Below are 25424 nucleotides of genomic sequence, written 5' to 3' on the forward strand. Positions count from 1 at the left end.
GCCACAGTGTCCACTTCTGTCTCCAAGATCAGCTCCTTTTGTTCTTCCTTGAAAGTCTCCATCCTCACACCTCTTTTCTTTACTAAGTATAAAACTGAATCATAGAATGGTTTGGGTTGGCAGGGACCTTCAAAGATCTTGTCGTCCAACCCCCCCTGCTATGGGCAGGGACATCTTTCACCAATAGGTCTGTCCCAGTCCACCACTATGTGATATGGACACTTAACTTCCTGGTAGCTTTGACCTCTTTTTAATCTGGAAGCTCTTAAAGCAAGTTCTGTCCTGCCCTCTGGATCCATGGTCCCCACAGATACCTTGATTTACACAGAAGAGCAGAAGGAGTGGTAACATTTGAGGGGAGGAAAAAACCAACAAAGCCAAGTAGGTAAGGTAAGACTGGCAGGTAACTGGCCTGGAACCTAACTGTGGTCAAACAGAGACTTGTCTGACCTTGAGTAACTCACTTCACATCTGTATTTCCCTTCCCCCTTCTCACTTCTTGGATCTGTCTACACTACTGTTTTAGTTTAGACAGGGAATGCATTCTTAAAAAGACTCTCCCTAACTTCCCATGCTTTCATTTGCTATGTGGAAGGATCTCAGAGCATGCAAGTTGCATTCATTTCAGATGAAATTAAGCCAGAAGACATGTTCCAAGAGGGTCCCCTGCACGCCAACCAACCCTGGGCATGCCATCTTTGGGATCAGGCAGGAACTAGTCCAAAGTATCCCCCGACACCTATCATGGGGATGTCAGGTCATCAGCAATATCTCTCACCCTACAGTTTCTCTGCAATTAAGCTACAGCAATAGCTAATATAGACACAGTCTTCATCACCAGAGTTATATGAGTATTTCAAAGCACAGACAGATTCCAGACAGGTTCCAGTAATTTGAATTTAGAGTGCACAGCTACAGCTTGGGCAGGCTCTTGGTACTGCTACAATGTAGTTGAAGAATGATGAACTATTTCATTACCGTTCTCATCTTCTGTAAAGACTGTTTGTCCCTTAAAAACTTTTGTTCCGACTTGTATCTCCCCTGGCCTCATGAAGGGTCCGCTTATTCTGTAGTCTTTACACAGCTTAGTGAGGATCTCACTTGGCTTGGTTGCATCTCGCCATGCGTTGTACCCTTCTCTGCAAGGAGGGAACAGAGAGTGAAGACAAATGGGTAATGTTTTCCTTCAGCAAAGTGCACTGGCAAATCAGGATTTCCCATGCAGTCATTTGCTTCGTGGTCAGTGGCTCTGACATCTGCTTAGCAAAACTTTTCCTTTGAATTGTCCAGCACTGCTTCTCACTTGAGACACCCCCTCCGTCTGCTCAGGTCATGGGGTCAACCACTCCTTTCTCTTAAAACACAGGAGAAGTTGAGGCAGCCTTACCCGCACCTTAGATAAAGTAGCCCAGGCATTGGCATGCGCTGCAAGAGGGAAAAGACCAGACCTTGTTCCCTGTTCTGCCTAAAGGATTCATGTCTACGTGTTCGACCTCCATTTAAGAAGTGTTCTGTGGCTCCCACATGCAGAGAAGAAGTTGAGACCTGAAACAAGCACATAAAGAAATACCTCACACTGCAGAGCTAGCAAGGGAAGTCTTGGGGTTTGGTCTGTGCTCCTAGATTACTTTTTCATATTGTTCACCCTTTGTTTGTAGATAAAATAGAGAAACAATCATAGGAGAAGAATCCCAAACCCACATCTCCCAGGTTAGTGCCGCACCCCAGGGCGATGGAGATATTTTAGTTTGACTTTCTCTGCATTAATTAGTCTTTGTGCACAACGTCCTTGAGAGTTCAGCTGTATGGCAGGGACCAGGAGCTTGACACCACTGCCCTGTGACTCACCTCTGTCACAGAGGCCATGCCAGCAGCCCTGCTCTGCTCCCGCTCCCCAGTGCCGTGCCAGTCCCACCAGCCTTGCTGCAATCACTCCAGTTGCAGTTGAATAATGGAGAGCAGAGTACAGCCCTGTCATAACTTCTCTGACAGATTTTTTCCACTTACCCTTTATGCCTGTTCAAAGGCAGTTTATCAAGCAAGTTTATTATACATAGGCTGTTTACTATCTAAGATACTTGGTGAACAAACAGTGTTGTTAATTTTAAAATACTCACTTCCTACTGATTCTGGCAGCTATTCAAAGCCACTGCTAAGCTCTTTGGTGAATTTTAATTAAAATACCTTCTGTGACACTTTTGTGCTGTAGAAAGCATAATATGTAGCCACATCTGGAATTTCTCTTTCAAGTCATTCACTGTGTGCTCTGTTGCTGTCTGAAGAGGTACTTACATTTCATATTGACTTTGTAACCCACAGGTAGCTCGATGCCTGCTGTAGAAACGATTTTCCAAGTCAATTTTAGTCTCCCCAATGAGATCATCTGTTCCCACAAAGTCATGGTCGTAGATCAGGACTGTGAGCAAGGAATCCTTGGGGAATGTAGCTTGGATTTCAAATGATCTACAGCAAAGATTGAGACCTAGTTGCAGTCAAATCGGTTTTGAAGCCTAAAAAACAAGTTAAGCAATACTGTGCAAACATGTGGCCAGTGTCACTTCTAATAAACGGTGGGGTTTTTTTGGTAGTGTATTTTGTTTCAATGAAATACCTGAACATACTGGAAATGCACAGTGCAAAGGTATTTTCTGTCTCCTGCTTCCCTACCACCCTCTGTACAGTTCTAAGATTGTTCCTACCTACATGAGACAGAGCAATGGGATGAAGCTGGTCAGCTACAATGATCTACCCTGAATCTAATAGAGGTGGAAGTGCGGAAATTACAAGGCTAATGAAGTTGTGTGTAAGAGTTCTCACATGCTTTTCAGAACTTCCAAAAGGGACATCTTAGTCTTTTCTGTTTTCTTCCAAAAGCTCCAGGTGAAATATTGAATATAGAAGTCTGGGGGCACCCATCAAAATGATCAGGCAAAAGCTTTAAACAAGTCTCAAAAAAGCAAAGATCAGAACTCCCTTTTCACTCAGTGCATTTTTCAGGGACAGGAATCGTTGTCGATGAGATGTTTAGGGAAGCTGAAAATATAAAAGTGATTTTAAAAGGGATTTGACAAATTAGTGGAAGACAGGACATCCTCACCAGCACAACACTGGATCCAGATTTCTCCAAAGCACAGTCAAAACTGAGCTTTGTCTCCCAAAGGATGAGTTTTGTCCTTTTTCTCAAAGTGGTCAAAGTCAGCAGAACAGTTTTTGGAGGAGAGAGAGGTTTGGGAACGGTCTGGGATTGCTAGAGGTTGGCAGTGCCATGCTGACCAGGGCTTCTAGGATGAAAAGAGGTGGTTACTATGACTGACGCTACTGCTGCAAAGAAGTTGCTGGTCCAGTCACCTCAGTGCTGCCACTGGCAGCAGCAGCAAGAGCTATCCAAATTAACAGCCCATTCCTAACCTTGTCTAAAACAAACACAGTGGTGGTTTCCCATTCTACCTATGGACATCTATAATGGCTATGCTTTACTGTTTATCATAATGATGGTTCAGCTGCAACCTCTACTAAGAGCGAGCTTAAATCACAGAAACTGAGATGGCATGCTATGGAGGGACCACTCTGTTCTTGTCTTTTCTCCTTACAGTTTCTTCTTGGTTTTGCAGACAGGACCCTGACCTAGGGGGCTTTCAGTGCAATGTAGTATTGTTTCTCTGTCTTAACGTTCTTACAGAATAATTCCATCCCAATTCAAAACATTTTCAACATTCTTAAAACAGGAAAACTTACTGGCAAAAAATCACAGCTATTAGAATTAACAATATAAATAAGTATAAAACATTAATATACAAAGTTGATGTCTAGTGACAGCTTGCCCCTGGTTCCCCCATTCAGAAGGCTGTGTGGGTTCAAATAACTAGGTTTTTTTGTCCTAGTCCTAAAATTATGAGATTTATTTGGCACTCTATTCAACCTGAAATTGCAACAAAGATTGTGAAATCACACTTTATTGTGCTGGTATTTATTTAAACTTAACAATTGCATTAATTTGCACAGACAAGATCATTTGTTGCCTCATTTCCTCTCATGCATCATTTTGCAAAACCTCTCTCAGATTGCATTCCGTGATGTGTTTTGACTGGTATGAAAATGAAATAATTTATAATCATACAGGATGACACCAATTCCAACATTTTAACCAGTAGAATTACAAAACATCCAAACAGGCAGAAATCAGCATATAACAAACACGTTGCAATAGCAACAGCAATAGTTGTGGCAAATGATAAAGCAGAAATCACCCCTGAATATAAGAAAATAAGCCATCACTGACCTTCCAAATACTGGGTTTAGCTGCTTGGGGATGTAGTTTTCCCTGTCTTTAATTTCTGTGTTACCCAATCTCAGCACAATGTAGGGATCTGACTTGCCATCTGGATCAGCTGGGCTGAGGTTAAATGCCTGTTAGGAAGAAAGACTGTGTCCTCAAGAAGCTTGCTTAAATGCAGCATGGTCACGACAGAGGACTGTGGGTTTCCTGCCCAGTCCTGGGTGTTCTGGAAGTGCAGGGACTTTGTTTGTCTCATGTAATATAAAATTGGGTATTTAGCTTTGCAAGTTAATGGGGAAAGATGATCTGGAGGAGAATAGAGTTTGTAAAGGTGGTGCAGATATAAGCGTTGTCCCATCACTAAGAAGGAAAAGGAGAAGAGCAGGAGAGGCAACGCTGAGGAAGAAGCTGGCTGCACAAGTGCATGTAGGATTCAGGAAAGATTTCCCAAAAGCATTGGTCCAGACCCTTGAACAGTGCAAAACAACTCTTCAAACTGTATTTACGAGATGGTTTGGAAGTCTTTGTGTTCAGGAAATAAAGCAATCTTTTCCTATTCTTCTCTTCTGTTTTGTTTGCCATTGTCTCTTTGCATGCCATTCTTCCCCTCTTAGATCACCTGCAGCTCTCTTGTTTCTCTGAAATACCAGCTCCTTCTACCCCTTTTACTTCTCACATTGTGCTCTCTCATCATTTTGTCCTCTATATTTCTACCTCTTTCTCCACCTCATAACTTATTCACAAAATCTACCACTTTGATTATATGCAATTCACAGCCCTCAAAAAACATGCTCTCATTTCCCCCTTACTGAGATTTTGTTTAAATATGTGTCATTTTGAAACAACTCTGCTGATTAAAACTGGCTACATTTGCATAATGTGGCTGGAATAGGTTGTCCATACTATGTTAGTTATGTCTCCAGCCCTTTCAGTTAGAATAAGTAAAGTGATTCTCCAGTCATGTGATTTATCATGAGGAATACATAACATTTTCTACTCTGAACACCCATTTCTACAATATGAAACATTGTCTGAAATATGACCAAAAAAATTCTACCACACGGATGAGGATTTTCAGAAGCTTCACTGCAAAGACACTGGAGGTAAACTGAGTTGAAAAATGTCCAAGTTATTTCAAGGTTAAAAGAACATCTGTCTACTTACTGCCACAATATAAACCCTGATGAGGACTTTGACAGAGTGGTTTGGTGGTGTCCCTTGCAGGATGTGGGGCTGCCCTCCGTCCAACAAGCTGCCATCCTCTGGACTTGGGTATATGTAGAAGGAGCCCTGGTAATACAGAGTCTTTTATCTCCCTCAAAAACAGAACAATTGCAATACAAAACCAACCCTTTGAAAGCAAACAAAACATCATTCATGCAGCATATACATATATACAACAGATTTTGTGGTACCACTCAAAGGGAACACAGGCTTCAGTGCACTAAACACCATCTTTTAAAGCATCTTTGCTCTATAACACGGTACTATCATCACATCATATTCTAAAAATAGTATTTTGCCCTTAACTGTGTATTTGCAAATTGATGATTTCATTGGGTTAGTTTCAAAACAGTGTGACTGGAATCCAACTGTATTTTTGCAGCCACCATACAACTCATATAAATCAATATTGACTCATGCTGCTAAGTAGCTCATACTGCCTGAAAGCAACTAGCAAGTAATTTGAACAGAAATTTGCATTGCAAACTAATTGAGGTATCAATGAATCTAGTCAGTTCCTCTAAACTATGAATTCCTTGAAATCCTACTAATATTATTCATTCTTTGAACTACATTTTCATCTTGCCTAATGGTGCCCTGGATCAGGCTGTGCAATTGTTTTTAACTGAAGTAGCTGTAAGGGCCTCCATTTAAATTACTGACAATTACATATAAGGTGCTGTAACTGATAGTGCAATAATAAGGTTGCATTAGTGGAATCTGGACTACGTAATACATCTCTTCTTCCCCTTCTATGATTTAAAACTTTTTTGTAATTCCTTATTTCAAAACAACAGTGAACAGCTGGTGCTGGATGCTGCTTTCATCTATCAGGTAACGGGAAAGGAAAAATATGACTCTTGATTTGATAAAAGAGATAATTCTATTTACAACAGACTGTCAATGTCTTCTTCTTTCATCTTTGGTGTACCTGAAATATGCATGAAAACATAAAGTCTCTAAATTATTACCCATTTAATCAGCATTAAAGCTCACCTTAAATTTTCCTATTATTCTGTCTTCAGAGTCAGCATGAACTTCATCATTAGATTTTCCTCTTAAGAGCTGGAAAGTTTTCACCCAGTCCTCAAAATTATTAAATTCACTCTCCAAGTCTCCTTCATAAATCTTTGAAAAGAGGAGAATGCTTATTTTTTGTGTGCAGTGAATATATTTATAGCAACTTTTTTTTATTACAGGATGACTAGAAATCCATTTTGACTCAAAATGCAGATTTTAATAAAACAAAGGTTTTGCAAAAGTCCTTGAGGGAAAAAAAGTTAATTCCCCACTTAAAACAGGATCGGTTTTGTCCTTAACCAAAGTCCTTCCCGACTACTGGAATAGCAGGTAGAAGTGGCTCTAGAAGGGCCAGAATGAACATTTATAAGCAGTAGTGTGGGTGAAAAACAGTGTGGATGTGCTGCCTTTTGCTTCTGTTTCTTCTCTGCAATGTGCCTTTGATGTATTGACCCGTTCTGCTTTGTTAATGTGTCAGAACATGACAGCAAAGCAGCCAATAATAAAGTGCTGTGAGGACAGAGCTTTAGGATAGGTACAGGGACCAAATCCTTTTTAAAAGGATGTGGTTTTTTTCAACACTCTCTCCTTGTAATTCATCAAGTGTTATTCAGTGTGAAACAGAAGGACCTAGACTAGTGTTATTTCTTAAAAAACGGAAACAGCAGTTTCAAATTCCCCTTTATTCAGCTACAATCTAATCCAAGCAGTTCTAATCTTTTCAAACCTCATCATCTCTCCAGTCATTTTGCATGACCCATATAGTTTTCTTTGAATTCCTTCTATTGTTACCCAACCAAATCTAATGCGAGCTGAATATTACCTCCCCATCAGGGAGGATGCACTAGCAATTGCAGCGATGCTTTCCATACTCTTTTCTAAGTCATTCTTAATAGGTTGTAATATTTCCAACATGAAATTTGGACTTTCCAAATTCAGTGTTTTACAGGTGAACAACAAAGCTGAATTTTCACTTATGTCTCTCTGGGTGTGTCTATACTGGTACAATGAAGGTCTAAGGCCAAGCAAGCCACATCTGCCCTATGAGACCCTGATTTCCTCTGGGCCCCATGTGCTGATGTGTATTATCATTATCATTTTGTGTGTTTTATCAATGTTAAAGTGTCTGAAATAAATGTAAGGAAGGTTTGCTAAACTCAGCTGCTGATGTCAAGCTTTGAGGAGACAGTGAATAACAGCCTTACCTCTCAACCTTGCTTCTCTCTTACCTGCAGTGTTGCAAGGTTCGGAGTTTCTTTCTGTTTCCTTTTCAACGTCTTATCCTTCTTCTTTTTGTCTGGCTCCTCTTCTATGATCAATGCAATGTGGTCAGAAGTCTGTTTATCTGCAGAGATTTCATGACATCATGTAGGTTTTAGTGAGCAAAGCACATCAAATGCTTCAGAGAAGGATGTAAAATACATTTTAAAGAGTCCTCACTCCTCCTCCATTCATTCTTCTACTGCCAAGCATAGGGTCCTCTCTTTTCCCATCGCTCCTTCCAGACAGAGAGGTGGCATTTTATCCTCTCTGTAGCTAACAGTCTTCATGATGAGCTTGGTGGATCAAGTGTGATGGTGTGCTGTATCACTCTGTCCCTGCTAGCCATCTCCCAGAACACCCTTTTCCTTCCTCTCTGACTCCTCCCAGCTTTCACACAAAATTTAAGGCTTATTTCAAAATGGAAGCCACTATTTAGGCTGACTGGTACTTTAGATATCAAGTGATCCAAGTCCTTCTCTGCTTAAACATAACACAAAATAGAGTATATCTTACCTTGTGAAAGCCTACAAGTATGAGAAATGGGAGGAGGTATCTGACCAGCCTCAAGCCAGACTCCAAACACTGAGAGGGGACTTCCCAACAAAAAGAGGGTCAGCCCTCAAAAATGACACTGAGATGGTTCAGTTCTTTGGCTGAAATCTGGATTTTGAGTTCACTTTACTTTCATTTTTTGAGTAGTTCATGTGTGTTTGACATCACTAAATATTTAGAAAAAAAAAGTATATATGACATCAGTGCTGTCCTGTATGAATAATGCTTATCATCATAGGTGAAAATATGTAACAAAAACTGTCAGAAGAGAATTGACAAGATCTGAAGTCGTCAGTCAAAACCAATATGCCACAACTGCCTGAATAGCATGTGTGTGGATGTCACGATGTCACAATGTCAAGTAAATTTCTAATTGTAACTGAACATCACACCTTTGTAGAACATTTTCTCTCTAAATATTTCCTCCACGCAAACAACTGAGTTTCACTCAGGAACTGATCTCCACCTCATCTCTTAGCAGCCCTGATGATCACTGAAACACCGTCAACTGCTGTTTCCAGAATGATACCATCTGACATTTAGGTCATGGCTTCCATCCAGAGCAAGCTCAACACCTCCTTTAAAATAGAAATCAGCTCAGTCACTGGTGAAGTGCAGTCAGCTCTGGCATGGGAAGATGCTACAGTTTAATTCTGAATGGTAGCCCTGTGTAAACACTATACATTTGTTTTCTTTCCCTGTCTGCTTAAGCAGTCACGTTTATCGAAAATAAAAAAAAAAAAATTCTAGAGCTCTGTTTAATTGTGGGAGGATATGTTAAGCTATGGAGTATAGATGTATGGAGGCATATATATACACACACACACAGAGCTTATTTCTGGTCAATTCTTTTAGGTTCTTGTGCAAAAAGTTTTCCACTGGAAGCTGAGCTAGACACAAAACTTTTCAGCTATGGAAGCAACACACATGGCTACAGTCTCCTAGCAGAAGCTGTTCCTACATCACTTATCCTGAATTGGATTCAAAATTGAGAGAAGCTTCTTTTTCTGAACCTGTTACAAATGCAACCTAAGGTTAGAATAATCTCCACCTTCTATCATTAAGGACTTTGACTTTGCAAATCTTTGTGCCTGAGATTTGAATGACAGGAAACTCATGTTAACCCAACACCGCCTGTGAAGTTTTAGCCTACCCACCATCTGATGAACTGTAGAGGAAAGAACCCAGTATACCAGCAGTACTCTGTTACCAGACTTTAATTATTGATAGTGAAATAGTAGAGAAGCAAAGTATTAGTAGTACAAAATATTAGAAAAATGCAAACAATTTACTTACTGTCTTCAGGTTTTCCCTCACTGGAAAAAATTCCTTTTGCCTTTCAAAAGAAAAAGACAATGGACAAACTCCTCATTATGAATATAATACAGAAAATTAATCATTCAGCAGTAAATTTACTTTTACAATATTGCTCCTCCACGAGAGTTTTGGGCATGCTGTGTGACTTACCTTTTGCATTTTGAGCACAGAAGCATAGTATTTTGACCACCAGTCAATAACATTTTCAGCTGATTCATCTGCAATTGTTCTTTTTCTCCTCTTTGTTGACCGTCGGATGGATTTTTTTGTATCCTACCAAAGCATGGGGAAAACACTGTTGAACTCTAGAACTGATTAAAACTAATCACCTGACTCATGACATCAAGCATGATCAGATGTATATGAAGAAAATTTCAACCTCCGTGAGCTAAATAAAATGCAATATGAACTAATGTCTCTGTCTTTTATTCCAAGACACTTCATCATGATCGTCGTATTATTAAAGCTAGACCTATATTACCTACTGATGATGCGAAAACTCTGAATATTTGAGACATTGCCACAGGAGCAACCCATACAACAGGCAAATCTACACAGAGAAATAGATAATGATGTTTTAAATGCAAACATTCAGATACAAATTGATTTCTCCCACTTAAGTCTACAAGTATTCTAAGAACTCTCATTATTACTTTATTGCATTTTGGAAGAAAAAAGAGTCTCAACAGTTGCTGCAGTTCAGCTGTTCTCTTCTTACAAAAGCTAAAATCTGACCCTGAAGATCGCCTACTCGTGTGGCAAATCTTACTAACTTCATTCTTGCCTAAAGATTGGCCCTTGTTAAATAGAGTGTTTCATCCTACACCCTTACAGATGTCAGCTTGGCTGGGGAGGCCAGAGCAAAAATTGATAATTGTCTCTTTAGGACTCTTTTCTTGCTATATTTTGCTGTCATACATTAAAATTGTTCTGTACCAGAGGAAAGATCCAGACTGATGTGCACATCTGGGGAACAAGACATCCCTGCAGTTTCTTTGACCTCCTAATTATGAAGGATACTGGAAACGTCTGACTACTGAAACATCAAAGGTTGAAGAAGCATGCTTTATGTAGCTGCAGAAACAACTTCTGAAATGAAACTCAGTCCTACATCCTTTGCTTTTATTGTTGTTAATAAAAGAGTGATTGTGATGGGAGAAACTACAGAGAAAGGAGGAGCATGTGCATCTGAACAAAAGATTTTAACAATCATCTGGAGCGTATACTGTACTGTAAACACCACGCTGACCAGAATTGCCTTGTTTTCCTGTATTTTCCTATCTTCTTCTACCCACAGACAGCAGTTTTATGTTTTGACCGTAAGATCTTTTGGAAACAGACTTTCTGCTCCACGTTTGTACAGCGTCTAACAGAAGGGGGCTTTCATCCCTGCCTAAATGGAATGGATACAGAAACAGTCATTCACAGTGAGAGTTTTGCAATTAAGTAGATCATTCAAGGCCAGGAAAAGCAAAGATCTGACTACTCGAGTAGTACTTGCCCTTTAGATGACCATCTGGTACAAAGGAAGGAAGTATCTATTACTGGAAATAATGAAATTATGTGGGGCCAAAGCTGCATTGCTAACCAGTTCTCTCAAGGGCCAGCAAGATAGCACGGGTGTTAACATCAGGACCCAGAATCTCTAAGCCTGACATAAATAAGAGATTACCATTTTATAACAAAGGGCTAAAGTCTGCAAGACTGCAACAGAAAGTTAGCTGGCAGCTTCAGCTACACCCACCTTCTGTTTTCTCTCTTCCCCTGTTTCAGAGGCAGAGTGCTCTTGTTCAGTGGCAGGAAGTGTTGCGAGATACGGGTCTGGCTCTACCACTGTACATTTACCCTGCTCCACCTCAGCGTAGATATGATCAGCTAAAAATGGTTCTTCTCGGGATAACTCAGCAGGCTGGGATGACTCAGGTGAAGCTGAAATTGAAACTTCGCAAGTTAGGTAAGATTTTGTCAGAAATGCTATCATCACATTTGGTGATCATCAAATGGTCATATCTTTAAGGGTTTGACCCTACACTCAACACAATAAAGCGTATCTTCTAAGTACGTGCATAGTGTTAAGCCTCTGAGTAGGTCTCTTGTCTTTTTATTTGGGGTCAGGATTGAACATTTACCTTTCTCAGTTTCTACAATGTCTAGTCTGTTTGGTGTAGCTTGAGGACCCAACTGGGTCTTACACAGGAATTGCTTGAGGCAATTGATGGTATGCGTTCCAACAAGAGTACTCCTCCCAAACGCTCTCCAGTCGACCACACAGATGCTTAGTGGTGGATGCAAGAGTTCATTTTCAGGCAGCTCCTAGTGGAGGAGGACAGACAGCAGCATGAGAATTGCTAGAGAATATAGAACACGTATAGAATATTTGTCATGCACAGCAATGAGGTCTTTAATCTTCCCTCCCTTCTCCTCCTCAGCTATTAATATACTCAAAATGCAAAACACATACAGCATAGGCAATACAGTTCTGTCCATGGTTTTCTGCAAAGTCTAGAGAAAGCCTTGTGCTTTAGAATACAGAGTGGACTGTATGGACTGTGCTACTCAGTTAATTTTCATGCTGTCATATACAAGCATCTTTTGTTAGAATAAACTGGGAAAATCAGGAACGTTCAAAAGGAATGAACACTGTTTTGGAAGTTGTGAGACTTAATGCCACTGCTGCTTTGTTGAAGACTGTTAACACTATCTGCCCCAGTTTGGCCAACCATTAGATTTGGACACTGGGTAGTTACGTGCCTTACAGGATGAATTACAAAAGGGAAACCAGCTCTTTGGATGTGTGACATACAATGGAGGCTAAAAATACTGTAGCAACCATGCTTCAGTATCCAGGTTAGTGTTTTGATATCCTTTTGTCTTATAAATAAACAACTTCTCTCTAGATGCTAGTAACTAGAGCAAACCAAACATTATTTTTTTTCTGATGCTGACCTTTGTCCACTGAAAGTACCAGCTCTTATAACCCAGCCACCAGGCAATAATTAAATTTCCAGTCCATAACGGCAAGTGTTACAATATGAAAAGGTCCAGAGCTCATGAGCCAGAAATGATCAATCCCCTTAATAGCCCAGCAACACACAAAAGAAAATTAAAAGAATTGAAAGAAAACAAAGGAAACTCAGCACTACCCGGGCAAAATGTGAAGGAAGGAGGAAAAAGTACTAAAAATATCCCTGTTGTCTGCCAACAAGTTCCAATCTATCAGTAAAAATCTGACTTCAACCTATTTCCTTGCCTACTTTGGATATAACACGAGGAACATCATCTTCTTTTATCACACAGTTGTAGCAGAAGTCTTTTAATGCATTTTCAAATCAGCAGGTTTTGCATGAGAACTGGTGTCTCCTAGTATTTAATCAAGACAGAGGAAATTATTTGACAAGAAAGAAAGGAAATTAGTAATTAACACCTTGCCTAACCAGAGAATGAACAGGCAAGGAGCTGCATGCTGTACGCACCACTTCAAACCAGTCTGCAAGACCAGTGAAATTGGGATTTTTCTTGTAGCTCTGGATGACAGAGGACTTCACTCCTTTCCCTGCACATTCGATGAGAACCTGGGGGCGATCTACAGAGAGGAGCTGGACTTTCTTCAGCTCTCTGACACCCCAGAACAGGACCTGCGGTGGGCAGAGAGAAACATCGGTAGCCTGCAGAGACCCCTCAGTCTGGGGGAAAGCACTGCTGGGATCCCATCACCTCATATCCCTTTGGTTATGCAGGATTACCAGAAAAAAACAAACAACTTAAATCTGATATCCAATAACCATCAGGATTAATGATGGAAGTTAAAGCAATTAATAACATCCAGATGTTACCAAGGAGTTATTGCCAACATCAATCCATAATAATCACATTTGCCAAAGTTGTCATTTCAGCAGAGCAAGGGGATTATTCATCTGAAAAGCAGGGACTTGGTTTGTTTAAAGTATCAGAGCTGTTGAAGGAGCAAACAAATCCCATATGACCAGACGTGATTAACAGAGGTTTGCCAGCTGAGCTAGCCCTCAGGTGCACAATGGATGGCAGGACGTCTCCAAGCAACTTTCCTTCAAAGGACCATGCTCCTGGTGTGGAGAACAAGAAGGATACTGGGTCTGTAAAACAGGGATCTGCAGAAAAAATGGGACTTTATACAGCACACGCTGGGGGGGCCTGAAGGAGAGGGCTGGGGCAGCAAGAGATGGTTATGTTATGGTTGGTGAGAGAAGCTGTGAGCCTCGTTAATCTGAACTGAAGACTGGAACCAAAATGGAACATGGAGGGGCTTTGTGGACAACCTGAATGCTGGCAGGACTGGGGATTTGTGTGGGTCAGGGAGTGGCAAGGGGCACTGGAGGGGTGTGAGAATTGCTGAGATCCTGCTCTGTTGCTGGAGGTTCCTGGTTAAAGTTGGAGTACAATTCTGTAATTACAATGGCTCCATGGCCTTTTCCAGCAGTGTGAGATATAGTTTATAACATCTTAACAAAAATAGTTATGTTATATTCATTCTGTGTTATTTCCTTGCTGGATACCCTCCAGAGTTCATATTTCACTATATATACATTCACTTCAACTATAAACCCGTTCTCATAGCAATTTAACTGGATGCAATTTCCCTGATTTTAAGGTGCCTGAGGTATCAGACTGAGGACTGGAGTTGTCCTGGGCTCCCTCCAGAACCAAAGGAGACAGAGATGCACTTCCAAAACATCATTTAATCTATTTAAGATCTGAGTCGCTCTGGGAGGGTGGCTGCTCTGCTCACCTGTCCAAACAAGAAGCCTACAGTGAGGATGCTTCTAAGCTGGGTGCCTTAGAGCTAGTTGGGATGAATGCCTCGGCAGGGTAAAATACAAAATGTACAAGCAGCACAAAGCAATCGTACTGCAGGCAGTGGGAAGGCCTTCATAGCACAATACTAGGAGGAAGACCTAAGTTTAAGGATTTAAGTTATCCCTTTAGCATCAGTAGAGTAGTTCATGGGCTTATTTACCTTTCAGTATCAGGTGTAAAAAAAGAATACTGCTAACAAAAACTCTTTCCTATGTACAGAAAACAATAGCTTAACTAAATCATGTAGCAGAGCTAATAACTGTTCTCTCCTTTCCAGAAGCTCAGTTGCTTGGTATTTGAAGGCAAAGCTGGAACTGCTTCTGGGCTCCTGAAAAAGTATTTCTGGGGAAAGGCCATCAGGTAACACAATCAGGATCCAACTTGGCACAGCAAAATGGGCAAAAAAGCAAGTGGTGTGAAGGCTGCAGGATGAGTGGTGAGGCTGGGCACCATCCGGGCGTTACACTGGCATGAAAAGCTGCCACATTTCAGTGCTTTCTAACATAAGGGGATTTTGGACCAAAATGGTGCAAGAGAGGAGGGCAGAGAATGTGCGAACGTTTGTACACAGGCAGGAGACGTTGCTTGGCTGAAGTCTGGGACCCAGAAAAAGCCTGGGAGGTGGCTGATGCTGAACTTCACCTCCAGTGAGGTCAACTGCAAGGGGAAGCTCTCCATCTCCTGCAGACACTTCCCTGGGCTGCACAGAGCGCAGGTCCATCAGTCACGCTCTGCCACAGGAGCAGTCCCGTCCCAACAGGTCAGGACTGAGATGTAGCCCTTGCTGGCCTCAGGTGGAAGCACTGCTTTGCATGCCCAGCCTCGGAGAATCAATTTGTTCTGAGCTTACCACATTTATTTTGGGATCCATATGCTATTTTTACATCATTGATATTGATCAGGATTTTATAATCATCATCCCTTACTGTTACACTTCAATAAGAGAATAAAAGGAGCAGAGATTTGAAAATGGAAATATTCTAAGTAACTCACCTCCACTCTGTACTTGCGTAAAACAGGTCGGATATTCGCTGGGACTGGGTAAATCTGGCCAACATCTGGTGGATCCAGTGGGGGAAGTCTGTCTGGATCTGACTCAAGAATCTGAAAAATTAAGCAGTCATAAATTAGGCTGGTTTTATGAAGAATAAAACCGGTTATGAGAAGTATCTGTGAATGGCACATAGAACACATCAATTTAATGCGGTTTTACAAGACACATTGCAGAGCAGACAGGTTGTGCTGTGATAGGAATGTGACCTAGATTGCTATCTGTCCTGCTGTGATGCTAAAACATTTGGCAGGGAGAGTATTCAATAGATTGGGTATATGCACCTTTCTGAAGAAAAGGCTGCTTGTCCTAGCAGGACATAATCTGCCCTAAAGACATGTATGTACTGAAGTGTGGCAATTCTATTTACTAAAAATGGAAAGGATGGTAATTCTATTCAACAAAAATCCTGAGCAAAAGTGCTTAGAAGAATTTCACAGGAAAATTCTAGATCTGATTCTAGTTTAAAAAAGCTGGCAAACAGACAGTACACATCAGCAAAACCGCACATTTTCCAGACAGACATAATGTTCTTCAGCCACTACGGAATAGCGGTCCTGCATTATTGCATGCTGTCACCATTTGAGAACTTGCAAATCACATATCCAGGATAAGGGCTGGCTCTTGTTTGTGCAAGTACTAAAATCTTGCGGCAGGCGGCACTTATGTTCTTTGCATGTGATTGCACACAAGCGTACACAACTGCCCTGTGCCAGGTGGGTGGGAGGAGAACATGCTCCACCGCAGCTCTGAGGCTTGACCACCTCTTTGCCTCTTCCCCTGCTCCAGGCTTTGCTGCCTGTTTGGTTCACCTTCTGTGGGAAAGCTCCCTGGCTTCATTTCCCAATTCCTTCCTAATTTTCAACAGTGTATTTATGACCTTCTCAGTCCATGCAGGGCAGATCTGAAGCCTGGCCTGATTTAGCAGATTTCTACATAAAAGAGTTGAAGCCAGCACCTGACAGTCAGTCCTACCAGAAGCTCAAGCTGTGACAGCAGAGAACAGTAGGAGCGCAGGTTTCATAGGTGAGATAACAACCTACAGACAGAGCTCTCCTTGGTTTTAACTTGAAGTGCGGTACCTAAAGTGTACTGTACATACAGCTTCTGGGAAAAAGAAATGCAATTTCTGGAGTACTTCGGCATTCTTAAGCTAACTTCTCACTGTTGAAAGGTGAAGCAGCTGAAATACAGCTCTCAAAGTACCTGTAAAGTTGAAGTCTTCTGCTTCATTTAACTAGGCCATCTGTCTGTTATCTGCAGCTATGTACAGTTGTGTGGGAGTTTAATTAGCATAAGGCAGAAAGGATCTCTTTCCCAGCACCTTGTAGGTAAAGGAGGAGATGGGTGGAAAATATATCTTCTAGCATATACCTACAGCATATGTGAGTATTCACGTAATTAACAGCAATAATTCACATCCACATGTTTACAGCCTTTTATCAGTCGAAATCCAAAGCAATTAATTTAACAGATTTCATGGAACTTGAGGCTAGAGATCTAGGTCTAGTTTTGTTGTTCCCCAATGTGTCTGGTTTCTATCAGCATCTCTGTGATGCTGTTTAAAAAGCCAAAAAGAAACACATAACTCTGTGAACAATACCTGCCTGTCTAGAAATCCACCTGGTTAGCTTTAATTATATTCAAAGCTTCCAACTCTATATTAACTGACATTAAATGCTTCAAAAATTTACCCCATAATAGATTAAATGATACTTTAAATAAAACAAGAGGCAAAAAGATGACCTGAGCTAGATCACATACCAGATGTCACATCCCTGGACACAGTTCACATCTCAGGGTACCCACTTTCATTGCATTATCTGACTTGGGTGCTAATGACAGGTGAGGAAGTAAAATATATTAATCTGCATGATACAGTGACTTGGGCATATGTAACTTCTAAACAGCACCATTTATTTATTTTATTTTATTTTTAAACTAGAATATACAAAGCTATTTTTGTCTCCTCCTACAGCTGTGAGAAGGGATTAGTTCCAAAGGACATAGCTTAGGTCAGGAAGGCTGGCAAGATCTCACATTTGAGGACAGAACTGACTCATAAAGAGTTTTATTAAACTGCACTCCAGGACTGCAAAACCTAAGACTGATATCAAATCAAGATTCCCTGGACCTTCACTTTGTTCTTATTAAGTAATACAGTTAACTGAACAGTTCTCCAACATATTGCAAAGTCTCCACTTTTCCAAGATCAAAGAACCACTAGTGGAGTTGAGAGTGTTTCTGTATTACGGAGTGAAACTGTTAATTTCCGTGACATTATCTTGGTATAACTCAGAAAGGACTTTGCTTCATGGCCACAGTGAAACTGCACAGAACAAGAGGTGAAGAATGAGCTAGCACTGAAATGACAGTAAAGGAAAATACCCACAAAGTGTTTATAAGGGGATTTTGCTTTTTTGATTTTAAAAAAAAATAAATTAGGAAATCTTGAGCCCACTTTGAGCAAAATCAAGTCTCCTAGTATTCATTAGTCTGTATTTTTTCAGTCTACTATTTTTCTAAATGCCAGGATGCTCTGTTATAAGAATAATTTTATCCCTCCAGCAAGACCCAGCATAATAGCATTCACTTTGAGAAAGGAGCATTCACTTCTTACACAACCCTTCTTCAGGTGAACCTCACAGTACCTGCAGATCAGAGTTATCGAGCATGGGATCTCATGGGAAAGGCTATGGGCTCAGAATGAGAATATGGGAGATTTTTGCCTACATCCTCACACGGAGCATCATCAGGCATCCCCTGATGTTGGAAGGAGCCAACAGCACATCAGCTCTGGGAGTGCTTTGAAGCCTGCCAGATGTTTGTATATATATACATATTTTCCTGAAAATTTCTTTAATGTACATATTGCTATTATCTGCCATGTGAAATGCACTGGAGTGTTGCCACTGAGAAGAATAATACAGAGTGTGAAAATAAGGACTGCAGGGTCTTGCTTACAGTTCTTGCCAACTCTCCGAAGAAGTCTTAGGGGCATATTTGGATATATCACAGAAGCAGTGTTGCTTCTTTTCCCCCAAAAGATGGCAAAACAAAATACAATGCCCTCTTTGATCAGCAAAAAGTGGATTTCAATACAAAAAGGGGAAAATTATGGCTAAGGTACCAGACTCTATCCCTAGGTATCCACCATAATGAGGAAATGTTCCACATGGTGTCGTATTTCAGGCATTCACCAAGAACATAATTAGCCCATCATGCTTAAAAGCCTGTTTTATCTTGGGAATATCTGTAAAATGTGTCACGGAGATCCACATTTTTCCCATTTCAGACTTCAGAATAAACTGCTGTAGGTTTTAAGCAGAGAGATGTTTCCTTTAACTGGTGGCTCTGCAAATTCCACTGAAATTCCCTGAAATCCCAGGCATGATAAGCCCCACTCATGCATGTGCCTGGCTAGCATCAGAGGTAAGCTGAATTTGCCTTTTGTCTCACAGTTGGAAACCAATGTAACATTTCTCTTAATACGTTAGGGGTATCTGAAAACTCAGTCTCCCTAATCCAATCCTAACTATTCACTGCTTGCTTTTCCTATGACTGAGAACAGTATTGAGACCTTTGAGGCTGCTAAAGTCAAGGCCATGTGCCACTCCAAAGAGCAGGTCATTGAAATGGCAGTGGGATTTTCACAGTTGTTTCTCAGGCAAGAGCACAATTTAGGGCAGGGCAAGTGATGGGCAAATGAGGCTCAGAGCATGTGAGGGGCTGGCGGTGGTGTGTGCGTGGACAGTGGTCCCTGGCAGGGTGGGGGGAGTGCCAGAGATTGCATGGGGACTATGAGGTCCAACAGCAGAAGGATCCTGCTCCAGCTGCAATTCCCATTAATTCAAGAGTGTGATGGGCCTTGATGCCATAGCCAATTTTGTGAGCCCAGGGTGTAAAAGTGTACCGGTCGAGAAAGTCTAGTTTACCTCCAGAAGCTCAAATGTAGCAAGAAGGTCTCCTCCCGAAAGATTTCCACAATACACTGGGTGGTAAGAAAGTTTAGGTGGCTCATAGTTTTGATCAGCAAGTCTCACCACAGGGGCAGCCACTGTAGACCCAATATATTCTGCCTTACCCTAAATAAAGGAGAATACAGTGTCAAATGCATTTGAATTTCACAGCTGTCACAGGAGCCAAGATGACGCAGAGTTTAGTATTTGTGAAAAAAACCTTCTCCTGAAGGAAAGAGCAAGGTAAAATGCAAGGCAGCTATGAAAATGGAAGAGCTGAATACTTACTACCTCTTCAGAGCATCCAAAGTTTCCGAGCTCTATATTCAGTCAGGGAGACTGTGTCAGAGTTTGCATGGTCAGAGTTAAATCCATGTCTCCCCAAACATGGGTACAATATTTACGGTTGTGTGCAAGGGAAGTGGGGGCAAGATGCTTCTGATTTCTGTAAGCCAGTCTTTGGGAGCAAGATTCACTTGGGAATAAACAAGGCCGCAGCTTTGCAAGGACATAAAATGAATCTCAGGGCTGTTTTCAGCTGTTAAACTGCAAACCGTTGTAACACTGAGCTCCATTCAACAAGGTCATCCATTTAATGCCTATTCAGTGACACAGCTTTCACACTGGTAATAAGATCTAAAAGCCCAGGTTTTTAGCTAGAAGGATTTCGAGTTTACCACTGCATCATCATCGTACAGCTCGATGACTATCTCTGGTGGGAACTGAGCGATCTCCTCTCTGTCGCCGTGAAGCACAATGCCATTGAAAAGCAGCATCTGGTTCCAGGTGGGGGATAACGTCTGAGAAATGATCTAATGAAAGAGCGAAAAGGTTTAATGAGCTATGAAGTGGTTGGTTGGGAGTCCTTTAGCAGGACGCACTGTCCTGGTGATGATGTCCTTTCCCACAGCCTGAACAATTCCTTGTCTGAGACACCCCATTTCTCAGCAGCTATTCCCAGCTAAAAGAATATGTTTCTTTTGCTTTGAGGCCGGTATCTCCACATTCTCCATTTCCCTGTTTGCCTCACAGACCCCTCACAAGCGTATGATACATGACCAGCTGTCTGGGTAGACAAACCTCAGCATTAAATTTAAAAGTAAGCTGTCGGTTTAGGAAAGCAGGCACATGTCCAGTGCTATTAAAATGAAGCCTTTGCCTTAAGCAAAGGCCGGTTTTCCCTTCTCCAGAGTACATTTTTTCAATCTTGTTTTTACTTCAGTATGATAACACATAACACTTTATAAAAAAAATAAAATTTTAATGAATCACTCATAATAAATCAATATTTTTTAATTTGTTGTCATTTGGCTTATGTGGATGTTTATGGCATACATCGTAGACAAGGTTTTAACTGTCTTGCCAGGAAATATATTTAACAAAGATAACATTTAAAGAGGAAAAATATGCCAACTGCAAAATGACTCATAACCTGCTATCATTCTTTTGAATGGAAATAAGGCTCTTGACTACGGTTTGTTGGCACTTGGCTGACAGTCTTCTAAAAACATGCAAGTTATTGGCTGCAATATTTTATTCAGGAAGTGAATAAACTTAACACTTCTGTGCCTATAAAATCCTATTTTTCCTGGGCCAAATTCTACTTTCCTGAATCAGGTGCATCTAAAACACTAACTTCATTGGTTTCATTCACCAACTTCTATTAGAAGTTAAAATCACATTACAGGAAAAAATCAATTCATATACTCGAGGCAAAAGCAGCATAAGCAGGCATCTACAGAGAAAGGTCTTTGCTTCTTGCTCCCTTTGGCACATGCTACAGAACTTGCTTCATAACAGAAGAAGGTGTCAGAGGAATTTTAGAATTAATTAAAACAGTCTTCTGTGGAGTTTTTTGGGGGAGGATCTGGATGGGGGGGTTAAATAGTTTTTCTGAAGTAAGATCATATTTGGCCCAGCAAATTCTGCTTGTGGCAGAGGTTTCAGAACTCCCAGCCCCATTTTAACTCCAGGGTAGTTGCAGAGGGCTCAGGACCTCTGAGAGTCAGTCTTCATGTTCTGCGAGGGACCATCCTCCTGCTCATTTGCCAGGGCTGTATTTCAACTCTTCTTGCTGGAGCTCTGTAGAAGTTCTCCCTCCTCTCTAGAGGCTCCATGAAATGTCCACAGGAGATCATTTGTCCCCTGGAGATGTCTGAGGGAGATATGAGACCACTCCCTATGGGCACACTTTTGCAGCATTTAAGTGGTGCAGAAAGTCTCACACCTCTCTGTTTTCAACTCATTTCAACTTTGCCATACTAAAAACACCAGTGTCTTTGCTGAATTCCGTTGCAAAGAGCCATGCAGGCTTGCATGGCTACAGAAGCCATATAAAGGTCTTCACTCTTTGCTCAATCATTGAACACATAGACTACAAGAAAAGAGAACCGTGGGGGTTCATCATCATACCAAGCAATGACAACAACCCAAATTTAAAAAGAGGCAAAGAAAGGTAATTCACTTGCTACAAAGTCCCGGTAGCCCCAGAGAATCTGACATCTGAGCTAAAAATAAACTAGTACTAGTGCACCTTACTTTAGAGTAGTGGGTTACACCTAAACTTTTTCCTTGCTTACAGTGGACTGTCAGGAGTTGCCCTTTAACAGCAGACATCTAACTTTTCCTGCTAGGTACCTCATTGCAAAACCAAGATTTTTCCTTTTCATGGCTTAATTGGAAGAAAAAAAAAAGTGTTTTCATTTACTGAAAGAGACTTTGGAACTTACCTTTGTGGTCTGGCAGTGTGATGTGAAAGTAACTTTTGCAAAAGGATCGGAAAGTCCAGTGCTGTCAGCTGCAATGAGCCCCCTCGCCTGATACACGTGGGCTCTCAGCTGGAAGGCATGTGGGGCTACATCATTGCAAAGAAAACAGTAATGTCAGCTTCATGGAAATGATGCAGCACACAGGTAGGAAGGGAAGATTCATCACCTGCTGTTCAACTAGGATCTGACAAGGGGAACTGTTGCTAGTGCTGTCTCACTAAAGAAACATCTGAGACACTCAGAAGTTATGTAAGACTTCAGTATTCACTTAAAAATCAATGTCCCATGTAAGTCTCTACTGCAAGGTTGTCAACTGCCAGTTTTTAACTCCCATCACAGGTTTATTTACTAGGTGTTCAACATGGTAGCTTCATCAGGAGAACTGAAGGATGCTTCCTCATCGCAAGGAGACAGACCCATGCCACAGGGAACAGAAACTTCAAGTGAACAGGTCCTTTCTTTCCCTGACTTCTGCAAAGTGTCAGTGGCAGGACCGATGACTTACCAATGAACCAGGTTTTTCTGATGAAAAGATGCTAACTGTGGTCATCTTAGAACAGTTACTTTAACCAGAGGTTTTGCCGCTCTCTGAATTAGAGCCTCTGGGGCCGTGTATCTTAATTGCTAATATGGAGAAGAAACAGTGCCTTACTTTTATACAGCAGCCAGGCAGGTGTGGGTACCACACTGTTCCTTAAGTTGGTGTTAGATGGTAATTCAGTCTCATATCCTATAGGCAAATTCTCCATGATGTTGTGGGCATAGCTGGCAGGTCCAAGCCATAGGTAGATGTCCACCTTTGCCTGCACAGTCCAGCCCAGCGGGCGCTTGCCTGGCAACTAAAGAAAAAATTCACCCATCACCAACGAGCTCAAGAAAAAGAGATGGCTGGATGCTGAGTCCTACCAAGCCAGAGTAAAATAAAGGAGCATTCACTGACTTGATATACTAATAAACGGCATTTCTGCACAGTGAGTGGCCCTGAGACTCATTGAGCACAAGCAACTTCTGTGATTCTTAAGGAAGAAATGAGTAGTTTGCTCAGTTGAAAGTCTACGAAATGGCATACTGCCTAATATGCAGAGGTTTGTGCAGGCTACCTAATAGCTGCAATCATATCAGTGCTAGCTGATACCCTACTTTTCCCAGACTTCAGCTCACTTTCCATTTCATGAAGTTTTGCTGGTCTCCAATGGTTAACCCCATGTATTACTAAAAATATTACTCCATTGGGCAGGTGAGAAAGCATATTCCAGTACAAAAGCTTACTAGTCTTGACAAACAATACTATGATTTCCTTACTCTCCCTTCCCACTTCATCTAGCTCTGCTAAGCTCAGTGTTTAGTATTATGTGTTCCTAAGGTAATTCTTGATATTGAAGGGGCTGGAGAGTTGATTATGGTATTTTTTTGGTTCATGCAGGCAAATAGTACTGTGCTTAACAAGTACCTATGGCAACTATCAGGGGCTTAGATATTTGTATCTGCTGTTTAGCTGTGCTTTATGGGAGTGCTCCCAGCAGCTCCAGGTGAAAAACCACTAAAAAGTCATTATATGAAGTTACTGTTGTCTTGTGTGTTTAGGCTTTTCCTGATGGCCATAAACAATTACATTGCATATTCCTCTGCCAGGTACTAACAGTCACACTGCCTTTGTAGAAGTATATCCACTAAGACTTTCCTTCAAGATGAATAATCCCATAACAATATTATGGACATTTATTGCACAAACCTAGGCACGTTTTAAATATCAAGCATAAATAATTGCTGTATTACCTTTGAATACCTAGGTTTCCTTGCTATCTGAGTTGCTGCTTGCTGATCTCTTACCCGTCTCCTCCCAGACTTTAATGTGCTGCATTCTGACATCTTTGCCAGCAAAGCGGCTGTACTTCTTCTATCTGTTTATGTATACAGCTATAGATAACCAACGCTATATACATGCCACCACAAGTAGTGAGAGAATTAATTACTCATATACCAAAAGCCTGGCAATGATACAGTGCTTAAAGAAGGAAAAGCACAAATGTAAGAAACAAACATTAATAAATGGCAGATATAAATGTGTGCACATTTTTAGTACATCACAAAGATGAGCCTGTAAAATGCAATCCCTGGAACAAATTTGAATACCGAATGCTCCCCAGGCATTACCTGTGTTTGCAGAGCTCCCCAGACTTACTTTCAGGAAATAGGTTTTAATTTTCCCACAGTCCTTTCCTCTCTGCTCTTTCGCTGGGGAATAGAGTATATTTTTTGCTGGCACTCTTGCATATGCAACTCTCTTGTTGCTGCTCAGCATCCAGATGAATACATCAGGCACCGTGTTCTGCGGCTGTTAAATGATGAGGAATATTGAACTAAAACTGAATTCTTTCTATGAGCCACCACCATTTAGTTTTTTTAAACACTCTCTACCAAGAGCTGATTCCCTCATGGTTCCTGTGGAGCGGCAGATTTGCACCTGGACTAAAAGAGGCTGTCACTTCATGCTTTGCAGTCCAAACCTCCATTCCTAAGCACAGCTGAAGATAAAGAGCTTTGTAGAGTGATTAAGCAGCACTCACTCTATAAATCATTTCAGGAGAAACTAAAACTAAAAATCTGGCTACAATTCTGTCTCAGGAAATAACCTACCCACAGACTGCGTAAGCTGAAAGTACCTACCATGGAAATACCATCAACTTCATCTATACCTGCAGACCAAAAAGAACCAGGGCCAAATGCAAGCATTGGCATATAATCATCTATTCTGCTTGTGAGGATGCTCCATGGTATCGCCTTGCCCTGTCCCAGATAACACTTCCCCAAGCAAAGGCTGAGCACGGTTTGAAGCAAACACAAGCCCAGGGGCTATTCCCAGGAGGCACTGTGAGCAAGGTCCCTCCGTTTTGGGAAGGAAGAGAATTTGGGCGTAGGCTGCAAACCATGCCCAGCTGTGCTACTTGCTCTCTGACCAGACAGCTCCCAGAGAACACTCCACTGGCTGGATTTTGGCCTGACCAAATATGTCCATTCTTTTGTTATTCTCAGGCTTCATAGCCTGTCAAAGCAGTGTCTGCACAGTGAAGTATAGTATAGAGACCCCTGAGCTCATACCAGTCCAAATCACTACATCTGTACAAGTGGAGATATGAATTCAGATCAAAAAGCAGGCTGTC

At 41.3% G+C, this 25424-nt stretch overlaps 1 protein-coding gene across 1 annotated transcript in view; it reads right to left on the reverse strand.

The window, feature by feature from the left end:
• Positions 1 to 25424, reverse strand: part of FER1L6 (fer-1-like family member 6) — a gene marked incomplete at its 3' end in the record, with an annotated part of 65576 nt that overhangs the window by 10982 nt on the left and 29170 nt on the right. Inside the window, exons 17-33 of the mRNA XM_009706393.1 lie at positions 24446 to 24598; positions 22916 to 23102; positions 22225 to 22349; positions 20173 to 20307; positions 19472 to 19621; positions 15479 to 15589; positions 13126 to 13287; positions 11782 to 11965; positions 11397 to 11581; positions 9803 to 9925; positions 9632 to 9671; positions 7750 to 7865; positions 6497 to 6628; positions 5441 to 5566; positions 4280 to 4407; positions 2293 to 2463; positions 979 to 1139 (exon numbers count right to left, since the gene is read on the reverse strand). Of these exons, the coding sequence (XP_009704695.1) occupies positions 979 to 1139; positions 2293 to 2463; positions 4280 to 4407; positions 5441 to 5566; positions 6497 to 6628; positions 7750 to 7865; positions 9632 to 9671; positions 9803 to 9925; positions 11397 to 11581; positions 11782 to 11965; positions 13126 to 13287; positions 15479 to 15589; positions 19472 to 19621; positions 20173 to 20307; positions 22225 to 22349; positions 22916 to 23102; positions 24446 to 24598 (2389 nt within the window). The remainder of the gene's footprint in view (positions 1 to 978; positions 1140 to 2292; positions 2464 to 4279; positions 4408 to 5440; positions 5567 to 6496; positions 6629 to 7749; positions 7866 to 9631; positions 9672 to 9802; positions 9926 to 11396; positions 11582 to 11781; positions 11966 to 13125; positions 13288 to 15478; positions 15590 to 19471; positions 19622 to 20172; positions 20308 to 22224; positions 22350 to 22915; positions 23103 to 24445; positions 24599 to 25424) is intronic.

The sequence above is a fragment of the Cariama cristata genome, unplaced genomic scaffold, assembly GCF_000690535.1.
Source record: "Cariama cristata isolate BGI_N322 unplaced genomic scaffold, ASM69053v1 scaffold28, whole genome shotgun sequence".
Classification (NCBI taxonomy): domain Eukaryota; kingdom Metazoa; phylum Chordata; class Aves; order Cariamiformes; family Cariamidae; genus Cariama; species Cariama cristata.